Here is a 19647-nt window from a genome sequence, read left to right on the forward strand (position 1 = left end):
GCCTTTAAGAAACAAAAGTCTCACCCAAACCTCGCAGCAAATATTCAAGAGGAACCTTTTAAAAAAATCATACTTAGCATGCACACAGAGAAAATCACTGTTCATTGTATTACTTTACTACAGCCTGCTCTACTTAATTTGAAGTGTTACAAGAGAAGCTAATTTAGACAATGTTAATTAAAGAGCACATTTGTGGGGTTGGGGGGGGCGTTAATGAAGTTCCTCAATTTAAATAATTGCTCCAAGCTGACTTTACTCACCTTTGCAATAATATTTTTTCAATATATGCCAATTTCTCCTTATTCTGAATATTAGAAATACAGGGATGTTTGCAAACGCCGTATATGAAATGCATTTCTTTTTGAAAACATAAGCCTTAGCCACAATGTAGAATTAGTACAAGCATTAGGAAGATTTTCCTGTAATTATAACATAATCAAAAGGTATGGTGTGTTAAAGTGGGCTCTGTCTGGGGCACAAGTTCCTTCCAAGTTCTACAGTTGCGGCAAAATTATTACTAAGGAGATCTTAACAGAAAAGGAGACAAGCAAATCTCATTCTTACTTAACTTCCACAGAAAAATGTTGTTTTTGTTTGTTTGAGAGGGGAGAAGATATGCAATAAGATTCAAAAGCACTCATACAAAAATCACCAAGAGTGATCCCTTTCTATCTATTATTCACCTTTTTTCATTAGCTGGTATGTATATGCCTATTTCCTAGCTAAATACAAAGTGGTTGATCAAAAGTAAAATATACATTTCCTGGGGCGCCATGAAAAAACTTATTCAATCCCTATCAAAAAGAACCATGGCTAAAACAACAAGACAGGTTGTCACATTTTTAATAAGGCTCTGACACAGATATAGCTGCTAGTTAAAAGCTCCCTAAGAAGCAGTAAATACCTCATGCATTCATTATGCTTAATGTCTCTGGACAACAGGGAGAAAGGGAAATACGTTTTCTCGGCTCTCCAAGATAGCAGACTGTACAAACTGTACTCGCAAGCAAACATTTTAGAGTCGCATGTCAAGGGGGACTGGGAGGGGGAGAGTCAAATGGTCCCCCAGCCCTCTTCGCTGTCACTCTCAAATTAACCCCTGGAGTATTAGGGATAAGGTTGCCTCCTGAAATCTGGACCTGTTAAATTCTACATTTGGCACGAGTGCACAAGGCTCCTTCCACTTCTTAGCTCCTTCTCAGAATAATTTCAGCGCTGCTACATTATTCTAGCAATGAACAAATCTACTGAAATGTTCATTCGTATCTGCAGGCTACAAGTGTAAGGGGGAACTATTGCCGGAGTTATAGCCAAAATGTTTCCCACTTTAATAAAAAGTGTACAAATCACATCAAAAGCACTGTCAAACAAACACACTGAAAGCACTTTATTCTTTCTGCCATAGCACAACCAGGCATCCACGGGCCAATTTATGTTTAGCCAAAATTGATGTTTGTAGCTATTCTCAGGTCATGGGTACAAATCAGTGTCTGGTCTAACAAACAGGAAAATGCAAGAGAGGTGCAAGCATGGAAATTAAATGACATCAAGTACTAAGTGTTAGCATCATAGCATACTTTGCCTTGTTGGGGAGAGGAAAGTCCTTGTGGTACTGCTTTCCCTAAACCTGCACCCTCTAGATGAAGTGAAGCTCCAAAGCCCATCATTCCAAGCCAGCATGCTATCTGGGGAAGTTGAGAGCTGTAGTCCAACACATCTAAAGGGTGTCAGGATAAGGATAAATACTAAAGTGCTTTGGAAGAGTGTTATGGCAAATCATTATAATCTGGCCCGCTGACGGAAGGGTGTCAGTTTTTCCAAATCGACAACAACCATGAGGAGTGGGGGAAGAGAAAGCTGAGTTTCTCTCTTTTTCTTACCAGAAAATTTCAACTAACACAAAATTGCAATATAGGAAAAATCATTCTGTCATTTGGTAGTGTTGGAAGAACCCCAAAACAAATGAAATGGAAGGCTGGGATTACAAAACCAACTCATAATATTTTATTGTTGCTGTCCCATCTAAGATTTAAAAAGCAAACACCTCAAGTCTTTGATGTCTACTGTTAATCTAAGATCCCCTTATAGCTTTGATCAAGACATCCAAAATATTAACTTTTGTCTCATTCATCTCTGTCCTTGTTCCTCTGTACTTTACTATTAGAATCATACCCTTCACCTTGAAGTCACATGAACCCAGGTCCCAGCATTGTGTTCTGAAGACTACATGTAGCCTGTGGGTTTGCAGAGAAATCATGTGAACGTTGCACTCGTTATTTTAGGTTCAGAAACATCTCCACAACATGGGCATTGACAAGCAGCTCTTTTATCTTTTTTCCCTCTCATTTACAAGATTTTAGAGATATATTCAAAGTTTGTGCCAATCGTTTGCAAGCTTTCAATTGTTCTTGTACATTTTACACTGAAGTTGTGCTGTTGGAGTTACAGGTCTCTTCTACTGACAATTTGGGTAAACAGCTTTACCTTGGCTTTTGCTTTCTGCAGTCTTGCTAATATATGCTTTGCCACAATTGTGGAATGGGGAAAAAAATTAAAAATACAGTCCAGTGCATTTCAGGGAAGGAGCCCCACTAGGTCCAGTAAAGCTCACATTCTGGCAAGAATATTTAGAAATGTAGCCTAAATCCTTGTTTTGAAGATCTTCCTAGCGTGAATTCTGACCATCACAAACAGTATATCTTTATCCAATTCTGGATAAAGAAAAAGCTTTTCCTAGCTCAAATCTTTCAGTAATTTTAATTACGAAGTATTGAACCCCAACTTTCAACTGTTGAGCTTTTTGTCTATTTGAACCTACCATAATTTATCTCAACATGCTAAACCTTTCCTCAGTTCAATTCAACAAACTGTAGATACTAACTCACAGACTCTAGCAGATATTAATGTGGACAGCTTTCATTCCAGCTTCTGTACTGCCAAAGTTAAAAGCCAGGATGGGGAAGAAACAATGCACACAGACCAAAACAAAAGCTGTGTCGGTTCATCTCTTACAAAGCCATCAGCTTTTCTTGACTAAACTGTAGTTCCAAAAGTTTTAGAATAAAGCAAAGTGACTGAAAAGGCAATGGGACACATCTTTTCCTGCAGAGGATTTGAGAACAAGTTGATGAGTAAGAAATGAAACTATGTTAAAAATTATTTGGAATATAAATCTATGTCACTGTGTAGTCGACTGGGCAGTCTAATATATATAATTTTAATAGGCCTTGTACACATTTATAAGTCTAGCTGGGGTGTGACAGGTGGTAAAGCCCTATAATTGTATTGAAATGCACACACATGTACACACACAAGCAAACACACACATTTATATAGAAGAGCAAACTACAACATCCCCTACCTAGCTATGCCTCATGGATTTTCATGTGGCTTGTACATGTTCTGATGTAAGCAATCTCCACAACCTGTACAGTTCTCCATGTATGTGTGGTTAGTAACTACAGTAAAACACAGAGAATGTAAACAAATGGTAATGATTAACAGAGATATTGGTTTGTATTACCAACTAAAACCACAGATGGAAAATGCTAAATAAAAAAGTATTGGAGGATAAGGTTGCCCTCCCCCTTGCTACCATTTAATCATTCCTAACTATTCCTTGATAGCCACATGTCTGTGAAAACTAGACACATAGGGATTATTTAGCTAACTCTTCTTCTTTTTCTTATATATTTGTAAAAAAGATAAAACTCTGAGCATACAGCACATTAAGGGATTTAAAAAGAAACTGATCTAGTTTCTTTATCAGTCAAAACTTTGTTTCAGAATGAAAATGAAACCTCTTGTCTTAAAACAATACATAGAGACTAAGGAGTTCACTTCTAAGACAGAAAGTGTCAATTTCACCTAGCCAGCTCACAGGGAAAGTTGTTGTTATTGTGTTTTCTTTAACACAACACACCTGATTTTACATTTATATTTATATTACCTTTCCATTGCAACAGAAGACTTTTAGCTGTCTGGCTATTTATATTTGAGAAGAATCTGGTGATCACCCCATTAGCACATAGTATACTGGGATCAATAGTTAAGTTCCTGAAGATGTATTCATATCACAATAATATGGAAGCTGGGTGGGAAATGTCAGTGATTTAAAACAAAGGGGAGAAATTAATTGGAGCAAATAAAACCTTGGAAAGACTTCCAGTCCAAGGTGTTTTTGGTTGAGGAGTTTTTGTATCTTAGTTAAAACAAAAACCTTCTTGCTGAATTGAATTAAATTTGATACTAATAAGGACATACAGCTGTACATTTAGATGTATATATACACATACACAACACTACTATTAGTTTGTTGTGCATTGATCTGTGCATTCTTTTACCCAATCCATGCACCACCCTTGCCTTCCTAAGATGCTTGAAACATATTTCCCCCTTGCGCCTTTTACTATCAAATTCAGCCGCCCGAACGCTGAACAGCTTGACTTGGCATATTTTTTACCAGCTGGTCTATCACCTAGCTTGCATCGCACAGTCAGATGTAACCAAATGGTTCTGCAGAAGGTAGGTTTCGTGAAACTTGGGGAGCCAAGAAGCAGGCACCCCTGGTCTTTTGAAGCTTGCTTGCTTTCAAACAACTCTCCTAGAAATGCAAAGTCTAACTCCCCCATTCAAGTCATTTATCAGATATTTGCCAATATGTGTATGTGTGCATATGAAAAATATAGAAGGTGGGATGCATGCAGCTGGAAAGGAAGTATCCTGGCTTTCTGAAGGAAATTGCATCTGTAGCAGAGAGGAATCTTCAAACATAGATTGGGAGATGGGAGTTACTAGAACTCAGCTTATTTCCTAGACAGTTTGTTTCTAGAGCTTCCAAACTGTGTTCAAAGATCCCTCTCCCCTGCTACTTGTGCAGTTTCCTTTCATTCACAAAAGCCCACCAGAGAGGGGCTCTGCAAGAGCTTAACTTTGGCAATGGTGCTGCAGAGCCATGGGGGGGAGGAAGGAGAGGGGCAGCCAAAGAAGTCATACATCCAAAGGCGAGTTGTTGACAGGCAAGCCCAAAAAAGTTCCTGCTGTTCAGCTCAGAAGGAAGAGTGTCACTTTTACTTCCCTTGAGGAGTACTTTCTCTCCTTCTATCCCCCTCCTCCCATCATTTATTATTATCATTATTATCATCATTATTATTTCCTGTTCATGGACTGGCATTAATTCACAGTCCTAAAAAAGTTCCTAGTGCTCAGCTCAGAAGGAAGAGGGTCACTTTTACATCCCAAGAAGAGTACTTTCTTGCTCCCTATTCCCCTCCTCCCATCATCATAATCATTATCATCATCGCTGTTGTTGTTATTATTATTATTATTATTATTATTATTATTATTATTTCCTGTTCAAGGAGTGGCATTAACTCACAGTCCAAAAAAGTTCCTGCTGCTCAACTCAAAAGAAAAAGGGTCACTTTTACATCCCAAGAAGAGTACTTTCTCTCTCCTTATTCCCCTTCTCCCATCATCATGATTATGATTATCATTATTATTTCCTGTTGAAGGACTAGCATTAATTCCCAGTCCCAAAAAGTTCCTGCTGCTCAGCACAGAAGGAAGAGGGTCCCTTTTACTTCCCAAGAAGAGTACTTTCTCTCCCTCTCACCCCTATCCTCTATTGTTATTATTGTTACTACTACTACTACTACTACTACTACTAAGTTCCCTGTTCAAGGGCTGGCATCAGATCCCAAAGAAGCTCCCTGTCAAGCTCTGCAGCCCCCCCAAAGCCCCTGCGGATGCGCTTTCTATAAACTTTTCTTTTTCTTTTTGCTTCCTTTTTCTTTTCCCCCTTCCCTCCTTTCTGGAAGGCTGAGCCTGAAAGTTTGAAAGCCACCGCCTGCTTTCCCATTCATTCCAGAGGAAGCGCTTCTGGGTCCCTTCTTTTTTTGCTTTTTCAAATGAAACCCTTCTTTTGCAAAAGAGAGGAAAGGAGGAAGGAGAAGAAGGAGGAGAAGAAATGGGAGAATCTGCCTTCAGATCTCTCTCTGCTCAGTATGGAGCAGATTAAGGCAAGGAGGGAAGGGAGGAAGGAGGAAAAAAGAAATTAGGAGGAGTGGAAAAAAATGGGGTTGTTGTTGCTGTAAGAGGTAGAGAGAGCTGGGATGATGTGCAAATTCCCAATGTGAATCCGATCAAGCATCTCCTCTGGAAGTAGGTTACAGGACTTTGGGAGTTTTGTAAGGATGGGAGGGGAAAGGCAACATTGGAACATTTGTAACCAAAAGCAAGAGATCAGTCACAAATCTGACATCTAGGGAGGGGAAAGGAAGCTCAAGGGTTTAGGTAGGGCTTGCCTTCTTTCTTTATCTCTCTCTCTATATATATTGCCAAAGATTTTCCTTTCCTGTCTGATTTGTTTGTTTATTTGGAAAGATTATACAGAAGGAAAAGTTGCACACTTTGGAAACATCGTGGCAGCAGGTTGGGAAATATATCTATAGATAAAAGCGAAACACTGAAGCCCAAGACACCCCCCTCCCAAAAGACAACAGCTCGAAATGCAACCACAGACCATGCCTTGGCAAAGCAAAATCCCCAGCATCAGATCAAATGCAATATATATATAAAAAAAGCTCCCTGGACTCACCTTTCAAACTCCTGGGGTAAATCAGGGTCAGTTAACATGCTGGAGGAAAAATAATAATAATAATAATATTTCTATGTATGTACGTAGGAGAAGAAGAAGAAGAAAGAGAGGACAGTTTGGGGATCCCCCTTTGTCACCGTCGCCACCGAAGATCGCCTCCAACTGAACCTGTCAAGTGGAGCCAAACCTCCTAAACCGATTGATTTTCTCTCTCTTTCTCCTCCTCCTCCTCCTCTCTCTCTCTCTCTCTCTCTCAGAGCTAGGACTCCTTGACCAGGCTCTTAAAGGGGCAGCGCACTTTAGCTGGAGGGAAGAGGGCTTCGCAAGCTCCCCCCACAGCTGCGCCACATGGCTGTCCCCTGCGCCACACACAGACCCCCCCCAAAAGAAAACCTCAGGGGGCCTTTGCAAGCCCCCCCCTCCTCCAAAAGAAGCAAGCCTGGCAAAGGCAGCATCTTTCAGCCTCCCTCCCCCTCCCCCCTCCAAGCATCACCATCACCATCACCATCACCATCACCACAACAACACACACACACTCCTCTTTCCCTCTCCCACTCCTCCTGAAGGCTCAGACAGGCTAAGGGGCAGGTTGAAACCCCTCTCCCCCAATGGAGCTGAGCATAGATAGCAGCTTCATTTCATATATATATATATATATATATATATATAGAGAGAGAGAGAGAGAGAGAGAGAGAGAGAGAGAGTATTGGTTTAGTTTTTGTTTCTTGGTGTGTGTGTATGAGTATTGGTTTGGTTTTTGTTTCTTGTATATATGTATATGTGTGTGTGTATGAGTATAGGTTTGGTTTTTTTCTTGGTTTTATATATACACACACACACATAATGAGTACACACACACACACATATATATAATGAGTATTAGTTTGGTTTTTATTTCTTGGTTATATGTATATATATATATACACACACATACACACACAATGAGTATTGGTTTGGTTTTTGTTTCTTGGTGTGTGTGTGTGTGTGTGTGTGTGTGTGTGTGTGTAGAGAGAGAGAGAAGGAGTAATGGTTTGGTTTTTGTTTCTTGGTTGGTTGGTTGAAAATAAATCAAGCCCCCACTCATTTGGCAAAACCATACTCAAGACAGGGTGGCAGTGAAGAAAACAGAGAAAATATACAGATTTGCACCAAATCTTGGTGTGTGTGTGTGTGTGTGTGTGTGTGTGTATACACTGAGTATTGGTTTGGTTTTCATTTCTTGGTTGCTGTTTTTTTTAAAGATCAATCATTCAAAATAAATCAAGCCCTCGTCTCATTTGCCAAAACCATACTCAGGACAGGGAGGCAGTGAAGAAAACAGGGAAAATACACAGATTTGCACCAACCCATTTGGTCACAAATGTAGAATAAATAGGATTTATTGAAGCCCTATGTGGTTTTCCCATCTGGAATCAAACCTCCTCTCTTCTCCTAGAATGCTCAGGTTTATGCGGACAAAGGTACACCCAGACCTGTCTTTTCCTTATATCCCTTCTGTATAGAGACATAAAATATATACACATGTGCCTCCAAATTAATTTTTCTAAGGTGGCACACACTCCAGTTTGCTAGATTTTTGAGTAGGTAAAATCGTACAAAAGAGAAAGTGTTTGTGGGTGGGTGCGAACGTCAAAGAGTTTGCACAAAGTTGTACACACACCGCAAAATCTCTTCTTTTTGCTAGATTGATCAAATTCCACTAATGCAAGTCAGCCCTTCATCATAATCTTAACTTCTAACTGTAGGATGCAGGAGGGAGGGAAACACTTCCAGAAAGAGGGACACATTATATTTAACATGCAGCTATATTTGAACATCTATATATCTGTTAGTGCAAAGAGGGAGCGAACTCGCAGGTGTGCTTGTGCACAATTTTAGTTTTAGTTTTTTAAAAAGGAGGGCCCTGACAAATATTCTCTTAACTGCTCTTCTCTGATAAATAACCGACATTTCCTTTTTGTATAGGTGAAGCTCAGTGGGGTGAAAGGGAGGATGGAGGGAAAGGCCAAGAGGAATTTAAACAAGGGGTTGCCTGGTTAAGACAGCTGGCACTTAGCAACTCCTTCAGAGAAGTTGCAAAGAAAGGGTGGGGGAAAAGATAGGAACACCTAAGAACCATTTCTTCCATGACATTTTGCATATATAAGAATCCCCGAGTCTCAGTTCTAGGTAGACAGAAAAGCAGACAGACAGATTCACATGTGTGTGTTGCATTCCCTCTCTCCAACTCGGACTTCATTTTGGGGAAAAACACTACCAAAAACCTTTCACTCTGTGCAGGGGAAAGAAGGGGGGGGAAAAGCCACCCAACACAACAATCAAGCATTGTTCGGAGGAAAGAAAAGCAACTTTGACAGATTGAAATATACCAGAGGCCCCTTCAAGGAAACCTGTAAACAACTTGTCACTCACTCTGTCGGTTTCACTGCATTGCCCACAAAGTGCTATGAAGCAGCCTGGCAACACCAACACCACCATCGCCACAAACAACAGGAGTGGGGGGGGATGATTCTTGTTAAAAAGAAGTTCCCTTTGCTCCCAACTTTTATCAGAATAACTGGACTTTGTGGAATGGAGAGTTGTTACACACAGGGTGACTATGTGCATGAGGAATAATCCCCGGTCCAGACACACAGGCAACCCCCATCTTTCAAGTTGTAGATGATGGTTCAGTTCAGCCTCGGTCTCTCTTTCCAGCAGCCTGTGGGGTCTGTTTCCTTCCTTGGCTAGGCCAAGTCTGGCCAAGATAACAAGGCAGTTCTGACTGAGGTGGTGCCTTGCACATCCTGGCCTCCATAGCTGCTTGCAGTAATTCATACAACAATTTGGCAGAGCAAGAAGGTAATCGGGTAATGGCTCTTGACATAGGATGCCAGGGATGACCACCACCCCTGACATAACATGCTCTGCAACATAATGCAAATAGGAACCCTCAAGGGGACTGAGGCAGTGCAGTGCCTGTGTTTAATGTCCTAGTACACACACACACACACACACACACACACAGGCATCTGCACCAAGGTGGTTTTTACTACATCACCTCGAAGCAAGCATAACCAGGTCAGGCAGAGAGGTTGTCCACATTAGATAACTTAGCTTAATTAGATAACTAACACACACACAAAGTTGCATCAAACAAGGTGTCTGATCCCAGTGACAAGGGTGAGAGGAGTATGTGCGTACACACATAAAGGGAAAACTTCCTATTCTCTGTGTGATAAAGCACTGCATGAGATTTACTGCAGAGATTTTTATGAAAAAAAACTCATCTCTTCAAAGAAGCATGTTCGAAATGGATCTAGCCCAGACTCCAGTATTCCCTAACCTGGCATCTTTCGCGTATGTTGGACAACAACTCCCATTGTTTCCTGCTGGTGAGAGTTCTCATCCGACACATCTGGAAGACACCAGCTTGTGGAAACCTGGATTTTCCTCCATGGCTCAGAAAGAACATGCCTCAAAAAAATTAAAACTACATAATTTGTATCTCTTTGTGTCTTTATTTTCATTTTATTGTTGTCCGAATTCTTTCTTTCTTTCCTTCCTCTTTTCCCTTTGCCTCTACAGCTGGGGTTTAGGCACAAAAAGAGCTAATGTTCTGACCCTGCAACTGTTTGACCAGGTCAGTGTTTGCATGTCACCTCTCTTTGGCACACATACCCACACCATAGCAATAGGCAGACAGTATGCTTGCAAACAAAAGCCAAGTTCGTTCATGAACAGAAATGTTTTCTAAAAAGGCAATATTTGCATGCCAAATATATTTAAACATTTTAATTATTGTTTTTTGATAAATGTCCCATTACTGAAAATTCAAGCACTAAAGGTGCACTTGGAAGAAATATATAGTTTCACACATATTTAGAGCTGATTTTTGATAATGCAAGTTATTTACAACTTCTCCACAAGATGTGAAAAAGGACACTAAAATACAGTTGGGAGGCTTAGAATGGATTTGGACATTTAACCAAACTCTTATTCAGATATGAGGAGTACAGATCATGCCCATATGCCCAACCTCTATACATTTATTGGAAGGTCTAAAAAGATCCTATGGACACATAACTTGTACATGAGCAGATATGCCATCAGGATACAGGATTTGTAATTCAGACACATAACTGGGTGGGGGGAGATTAGAGCCCAAAATTGTACTTTTTTAAAAAAAAGTTCTGGCATATACTTATGCCAGAACCACAAATGAAGATTAGCAGAGCAAACAATTTGTGGGATTTCTCCCTTCCAATCCATGCTTCCATTGTCTGTACATCCCAAACATCTGAATCTCAAGGGAGGCTTGGACAACTTTCAAGTCACCATCAAATGTGGTCCACTGAGCATACACTCTGATTTTTCTGGTGTTTGCTATCCCATTCTATTTAAAACCACAGGCAGGGAAAGCAAACACTGATTTCATGATATAGTGGTTTATGAGCTGGACTATGATTCTGGAGAACAGGATTCAAATCCCCTCTCAGTCATGGAAACCCATTGGGTGACTTTGGGCAAGTAACAGCCTCAGAGATAGGCAATGGTAAACCCCCCTCTGAACATTTTTTTTCAAATAAAATCCTATGAAAAGTTTGCTTTAGGACTGTCGTAAGTCAGAAAGGACTTGGAGGCACACAACAACATATAGGTGGTGTTATACATCTTGCTTGCTAGGTCACAACTCAATCTGGGGTTGACCTATGGTGACTAGATGAAAAGAATTACAGGGCTCCTGTATTTCTGCAAAAGGATACTGAGCAGGTGCATTTTACTATACAGGAATGAAAAAGGCTGCACCTACTCAGCATTTACATTCTTGTACACTTACTAATGACCCAGAGCAGCTATCTGGGTCAGCCTGGGTTCTTTGATAAAACACATTATTTTCACTTTTTCCTCTCCTTTGATGGGTCATTAGAGAGCTGGCATGGATGTAATACTAAACCATTGTATAGCACCATGTGCATGGGCCTTGGAACTGTGTGCTCCCCTGTAGTTCTGTATTGTGACCCATGAGGCAGAGATTGGAATTGTTTACTTCCATTTTCAATTACAGTTGGCCTGCCATATTCACCATTTCTTCATCCACGAATTCCACCACCCATGGCTTAAAAATATATATTTTTAAAAACCGCAAAGAGCAATTTTGCCATTTTATATGCTGGACACCATTTTACTACATCATTGTATATAATGGACTGAAAGCATCCATGGATTTTGTTATCCACAGAAGGTCCTGAAACCAAACCCCAGCAGCTACCAAGGGCCCACTGTAACTGTAATTTATTGTTATAACTGAACCCAAAGCTGTGGTAAATCTTAAATGTAATCTAGGTCAGCTTTATCCAACTATTCTCCAAATAGATTGAACTTTATCTCCAGCCATCATGATGGTTAACCCCAATGCATCTGCAGAGAGATTAGTTAGGGAAGATTGATTTATGGAAACAAACAACCACACCATGAAGATGACTTGATTCCTTAAACCATTACTAAGATTAATTACAGTGTGTCTAGGTGGGGACATAGGCTGCATCTGCACTGAAGAACTAATGACGTTTGACATTGCATTATGCCTCAATGCTATGGAATCCTGGAATTTGTAGTTTGTTGTAACACCAGAGCTCTTGACAGAGAACACTAAATAACTTGCAAAACTATTTAGTACTCCACAGCATTGAGCCAGGGCAATTAAAGTGGTGTGAAACTGATTTAATTCTGAAGTGCATATGCACCCATAGTGAAGAAAACAGGATGGATTGAAATGAAAGTTAAAATGTATGCTATTCTGTTTATGCTGAAGAGGGAAGGAAAATACTTACAAAGGTTTTTTTGGGGGGAAAGGGCAGAATTCAATTGGAAAGATACATTTAGCACATGACTCTGAGATTCACCATTGCAGTTATTAGTTATTACTGGACAAATATCGATGTACAGCACACACATAGACAAATTGATGCCAACTGGAAAAAATGGACAAAACAATCAACATAATATCCAAAGAACAACACATCAGATGTGCAAAGAATTTCAGTGAACATTTAAATAGTGGAATCCTATATGTGTTTATTCAGAATAAAGTACAGAGAGTATTTCAGGCTAAGCCTTGTATAGTGAAACAAAGGCTGCTTTCCTAGCCACACTTACTTGGGACTTACCATGGATCTCAGTATTGTCAGGTATTAAAAAGATTGTTGTGGCACCCCAGTTGTGGAAGAACCTTCCTTTAGAAGTCTGCTTGGTGCCAAATAAAAACGTGCTATTCTTTATTAAAGCCTTTGCAGCCCAGATCTGCACATACATGATGGTATTAAATTGCTTTAAATGTTCAAATTGGTTTTAACTGTTTTGCTTTAACTTGTCAAAATGATTGATACAATTGTAATTCATTTAATTTCTTTTTACTGATTTACACTGCTAAAACTGGTTAAACTGATCTGTTTGTATGCCACCCTGTGGTCCTATAATATAGGGCAAGATATAAATGTTTAAATAAATAACTAAATAAATATTAGCAAAAAAATCATTGAAAGCTATTTATTTAGAGAAATAGTAAAGTGCTCTGAAGTAGTAATTTACTGAATCACTTCGGGGTTAGGATAAAGAGACTTGATACAGTGGTGTTTATAGGAAAGCTGATAGGACAAGAATCATCTCATCTGAAATATGATGCTGGAGGAAGATTCCATGGCTACCATGGATTCCCATAAAGGCAAATAAATGTGCCCTAAGAGCATTTCAAGTCTGACCTATCCATATAAGCCAAGATGAGACTGTCATACTTTGTACATATCTTTCTCTGAAGATGCCAGCCACAGATGCTGGCGAAATGTCAGGAAGAAATTCTTCTAGAACATGACCACATAGCCCAAAAAACCCAGAAAAAGTTTGTACATATCATTAGCAAAGCCAATAATGCTTGGTAAAGTTGTAAGCAGTGGGTAAAGAAGACCACATTATGGATGGATTGACTCAATCAAGAAAGCCATATCTGTGAGTTTGCAAGAAGGTAACATGGAGATCTCTCACTCATAGGATGAAGTTAACAAAAACAAAAGGCTGCTTATGCCAAGATTCCAGGTATGAGAGGACCTAGGCTGAAAGCTTGGTCAATTAGTCCATCCTCCTCAGTATGGTATCTTCCATCTTTTCCAACTTTGCACCCTCTAGATATTTTAGATAATTCCCAGCATCCATGGTCATTGACCATACTTGTTGAGAGCTGATGGAAGATGAAGATTGAAACATGTGGTGAATTGGTTGGGAAAGTCTGAAGTTCACTGACTAGCTGTAACTATCAAGAGTAATGATATACAAATCAATAGCTTCAGACTATCTGAAAGACCATTATCTCCAATTGATTGATTGATTGATATTCCACCTTCTTCCCACACTCTGACCTAAAATCAATACTGTTTTGATATAATAGCTTGTTTAATTGTGTTTAAAGTTTCTATCATAATGTTTTGTTTGTTTGTTGTTATTTTGCTTTAACTTGCCTTGAGCATCTGTCCCAAACTGCTGAATTCTCCATCAAGAATAACAGCACTGTGTTTACAGTAGGGTATGCCATCAAGCAAGACCAGATTATAGCAGTTGGGGCCTCAGAATGGTATCTATTGGGGCTCCCTTTGGCACAAATGACCAGTTCTGGGAGTGGTGGCACTGAAATTACTTAAACAAAAATAGATTAAATATAGAACAAAACAGACCAAAGAACCACAAACCCATTGTCAGCCCTTCAGTTTCAGTGAGATTAACAACCCAAAGATCTCAGAGCAGCTTACAAGAAGCATTAAAGCAAATTACACAATTTAAAACAATAAGATAATTATATTTACTAGAACATATTAAAATTAAGAAAGAAGTTAAAAAACATATTTAAAGATTTTAAAAACTATGTACACTGGCTTTGGGATGAATAAATGAGACCTGAAGGTTTTGATGAATAGCTAAGTTATAACTTGGTACCTCAATGACATAAATGTTTGTGGCAGTGGGCCTCTGGGGAGAGCATTCCACAATTGGGGTGCCACAGCTGAGAAGGCCTGGTCCCATGCCCCAGTACAGTATATTGATCTCACTGGTTGGACATGGAAGAGGGTCTCCCCCAGCAGATCTTAATCCTCAAGCAGGCACATATGGGGAGAAGCATTCCCTGAAGTATCAAGGCTCCAAGGGGTTTAGGGCTTTAAATGTCAACACAAGCTTCTTGAATTCAGACCAGAAATGCTTTAACAGCTAGTCCAATTCTTTTATAACTAGCATGATGTGCTCTAATAATAATAATAATAATAATAATAATAATAATAAATATTTATTTCTATACTGCTTTTCCTGGGATCAAAGCAGCTTACAAATTCAAAGCAACTATACAGCACAGGATTTACAATATAAAATACAATCAGAAGTACATTAGGTTAAAACATCATATAAAAGCAGTTAAAATCTCGAAATGGTACTCCAGTCAGCAGTCTCATAGGTACATTTTGCACTAGCTGCATCTCCTGAGTCTACCTCACTGGTAGCCCCATGGAGAGACCATTACTGTAGTCTAAAGCCTTGAAGGTTACCAGTGCATGGATTACTGTGGTTAGTTTATCTGTCCAGGAAAGGCCATCACTGGCACACTAGCTGAAGCTGGCATAAAGCACTCCATGCCACAAAGTCCACTTGGGCCTCCAGTTACAAAGATGGAGCTAGGAACACTCCCAAGCTATGTACCTGCTGCTTCAGCCAAGTTTTAAGAGTTTTAAGGTCTGTGGAAAAGGGATTTTTCTATCAATGCCATCATGTTTGGTGCAAACATGGGAGAAAATCTTCTCAGTGGTTGGTTCCAAGTTGTGGAACTCCCTTCTAGGGCTCCCAGGGCAAATATTGGGATTCTTTTTTTTAATCAGCAGACAAAATAACACCATCTGTCATCCCCTTCATGTTTCCCTATTTCCTCTGAGTTCAGGTGACATTTTTACAGTAGCTAGGAAAGGGTGAAGTAAAAAGGGATGGATTTTTCAGCAACCATATTTCACCATGAGTGATCCTTGCTGTTATGAGAAATAGTTTAGAATGTCTTGATCTTGCATGGGCAAATAAGATCAATCAGCTCTACCTGTCCTAAGTGAAGGCAAAAACTTCTAGAACTTGTTTGTTGATGTGGATCAAGCCCTATGGTTTGTATTTCTGGTTACAACACTAAGGGGTCTGTAACTATGGAGACTATCACATGGGGGAAACAGTGGTTTAAACAGGCATTTTCCCAGGACAGTAACGTGATCACGGCTAAGATTTCCCTGTGAATGACTTGTTGCTGGAGCATTCCTGGTTATTCCTGGGATAAGTTCTCTCTAATCGTGATGTCATATGAAAATCTTAGCCATGATTACACGACTTTCCCAGGAAACTGTTTAAATCCCTGATTTTCCCCATGTGATAAAGTCCTATGACTGCCTAGCCCTAGATTTTGGAAATTCCTATAGGACTGTGGAGAACAAAGTACACGGACAGCAGAAATGAGCTGACTCATAGAGGTGATTCTGACAACATCATTCCCTACTTCAGAGGTGGAAAAACTGCAGCCTGTGAACTGAATGTTCTTGCCAAGATGCTTTTTTGCAGCCCCCAGAGTCCCACAAGACATGCTAAAGCACATCCCTGAATCTCCACACCTAAAATGGGGTGAATATCTCAATTTTGATTAAAAAGAAATTATAGAGGTATCTAGGAGGGGTAGATACTGGGGGGAAAATAGTCATCTTTCCCCCCAAGCTCTGCAAAATCAGCTGGTAATTGCCTAAAGTGGAAATAACCAATTGGAAAAGGTCACAGCTGCATAGTAAATGTGGTGCAAATACTATGTACCAAACCTGCTACAATTCCCCACTGTTACTCTACCTCCACTGGCAGATCACTGTACTTAAAAGTAAAGGTGGGACACACACACACACGCACCAAATCAACACATTCTGCCAGTGTGAAACCTAGGCTAGCTGATCCTTACAACTGAGAAGTATTGCATGCTGCCAGCTATTTCACTTACGCATTGGGAAAGTTTAAATAGTATTAAAATTAGTTCATCTGAAAAGTTGCTAATACATCTATAGTTTAGATGTGTTTTTGCTTAAGACTAATATGACTGTTGAAATATAATCCAAAACAGGCGGTCACTACATATTTCTATATTCTAGGACTTCTGGGTGACTAAAATGTCATACTTATTACTTATTTCTTTAATTTGTTTAATTTATTTCCCATGTTTTCCCTCACATATGACCCAAGGAAACTTACAACATAGAATAGGGAGTGTGTATTGCTAATTGTTGGAAGGAAGGAAGGAAGGAAGGAAGGAAGGAAGGAAGGAAGATTTCAAGAGAAAGGTTTCACCAGAAACAGCAACAGTTTCAGGATGTAAATGTTTAGAATTATCACTGAATTTCATCAAAGAAAATTCAGGCCACAGGATGTGTTTGCTTGTCACATGAAGCAACCACCTTAAAAATGTAAAGCAAATGGAGGGTCTGGTGTCTACATGGGAAACCATGTGACAATTGCCACATGTAGGGGACAGGATATGGAGTGTGGTGATGTCCATTCTACAGCCAGGGAAAAGGCATTGCATAATGACATGCATAACTCACTAAGATTATTCCAACCATTGTTTACTACTGTGCAGATGACAATGTCATGCAATGACTTACATTGTGGGCAGTGTGGGTAATGGGCTGGATAAAGAAAAACCAATTGAAACATACTCCAGACAAGGCAAAAGTGCTTACTATCAAGGAACCTACCCTGGAGTTGGAGTTCTAATATGGGGTTGAGGTTGCTCAGTTCTGGATGGGGGTTACACTCTCCCTGAAAGACTGTGTTCACAGCTTGGGAGTGCTCCTGGATCTATCTCTCCAAACGTCAACTCAGATAGATGTGATGGTTAAGCGTGCTTATTATCAGCTTTGGCTGATACGCCAGCTGTGCCCCTTCTAGAACTGGAAGATCTAAAGATGGTAGTACATGCTCTGGTAAACTCTAAACTTGCTGTACATTGGCCTACCTTTGTACCAAGTTCAAAAATTCTAATTAGTTCAAAATATGGTAGCCAGATTGGTCACTGGTACATTCAGCAGTGAGCATATCATACATTAGTATGATCAATCCACTGGCTGACAGTTAATTTCTGGGCAAAGTACAAAGCCCTACATGGTTTGGGTCCAAGTTACCTAAGGGATCACCTTCTCCTACATGATCTGCTCTCTACGCTCAGGTCTTTTGGGGGACATTTACTTCAACCAGCTAGACTGGCAACTGCAATCCAGAGGACCTTTACATTGGCCACCCCTAGACTGTGGAACTACCTGCTTGGAGAGATTTGACAGCTAAACATGCTGTCTGAATTTAAAACAGTATTAAAGGCCTATTTCTTCTGGCAGGACTACCTGGTCAATGTTAAACTATACATTTTAAATTTTAAAACTATGAATTTTAAACTATGAATTTTAAATTGGTACATTTTTAATTAATCCCTGGATTATTTTAATATGTAATGGTTGTCCTAATCTTAAATGTATACGTTTTTACCTATGTGTTTAAATGGTTTTATATGTTAAGTTATATATTCTGTTTTAATCTATGTTGTACCATGCCTCAAGCTTTGATGAGAGGTGGGTAAATAATAATAATAATAATAATAATAATAATAATAATAATTTGCAATTCATTGAAGGGACTAAAAGCTTCCAATGTAGTGCTGGAGGGTTAAACACAATTATAGCTTTCTTTTTTCAAGTCTGTTTCTGTTTAAGGCTACAAGTAGGAAAAGTGAGAAAGGAATACAACTGACTTATTTTCTAATGAGGATTTGTTTTGAGTAGCAACGGTTTAGTTTGGAAGCCTGGAAAGAGTTGACTATGATATAGTTTGGAAGGCATATTTAAGAAGTCATTCCCCCCTGCTCCTGGAAGTGGCATGCTGAGCTGACGTTTTCATTAATGGGAATTTAGTACATGTGTCAAGTTGAGATGTGTGTTTTGTAATATTTTTTTGCTTTTTTGTTTTGTTTTTAGTAATACAACTGATTTATGCTTTTTGAAATATATAAATGCAAGGTGTTTATGTGGCCTGAAGAAAGTGAATGACAAAGAAATAAAAAAAAGATAATCAGATAACTAGCAAAGAAAAGCATTGTGACGTTTTGACTCTTTAAAAAATAGACTCTAATTTTTAAAAAGAAATTCCAGTCTTAACTGTAATTGGCAACTTTTAAAAGATGCCAGCATTTGCTATATGTATGTTAATTACAGCTGAACGGAAACTGTTCACTGTACTTTGGGAACATTTATGGTCCTGCCAAAAAAAAAGCCCCCCTTGCTATTTTTTTCCAGCAATGCTAGTAAAAATGTTGTTAATTATTTTCCTTTCTTGAGAATCTCAGCTCCATTTGCCATCAGTGATGCCAGCCTTAAGACAATTGTAATTGGTTTTCCAGTGTAGCAAAATTATCCTTTTCAATGAGGAATCCCTAGTTAGATGGAATTGCCCTTGTGACCCTGATTGGTTGGAAGCACCACCCTTACACTCAACTAACTTTGATCTGAGTGATATCATCAAGGGTTTAAATCTGACTGGCCACCTGGTTCACGATATGATTGCTGATTAACTGAGATTGTGCATATAAACTCAAACACTGATTATCTGGGATTATGCATATAAAGTTGAGCTATACCTGTTTACCCAACTGTATACCTATTTACCCAGTAATCATCAAATATAAGCTAGCTATGGTGGTGTACAGACTGCCCTTTGGGGCGACCTGCACCCGCCCCTTTCCCCGACGGATCGGGGCCTCAGCTGCCACAGTGGCAGCCCTGAGGCCCTGATCCGCCGCTTTTCCAGGCTGTGGGGAAGCGGCAAAAGGCCGCTTCCCCGTGGCCTGGAAAGGGGTGTCCTTGGGGCTTCTAGCCCCAAGGACAGCCCGACAGATGTGGGGAACAAGAGAAAGGGGCCGCTCGGCCTCTTTCTCCTTTGTGTCGCTGGCACAGCCATGTAAAGGCTGCACCAGTGACACA

The 19647-nt window shown here is 39.7% G+C and overlaps 1 protein-coding gene across 4 annotated transcripts in view; it reads right to left on the bottom strand.

Annotated features, from left to right (window-relative positions):
• The window catches only part of SOX5 (SRY-box transcription factor 5), a 454554-nt gene extending 447612 nt beyond the window's left edge, over window positions 1-6942 (bottom strand). For all 4 annotated transcript variants that reach the window (XM_089527613.1, XM_089527612.1, XM_089527609.1 and 1 more), the window contains exon 1: window positions 6599-6942. In XM_089527613.1, coding sequence (XP_089383739.1) covers window positions 6599-6636 — 38 coding nt within the window. In that variant the 5' untranslated portion in view covers window positions 6637-6942. The remainder of the gene's footprint in view (window positions 1-6598) is intronic.
• Window positions 6943-19647: the final 12705 nt, after the last annotated feature.

This window comes from Sceloporus occidentalis, unplaced genomic scaffold (assembly GCF_023333645.1).
Source record: "Sceloporus occidentalis isolate IW3139 unplaced genomic scaffold, rSceOcc1.0.p SCAF_5, whole genome shotgun sequence".
Lineage (NCBI taxonomy): Eukaryota > Metazoa > Chordata > Lepidosauria > Squamata > Phrynosomatidae > Sceloporus > Sceloporus occidentalis.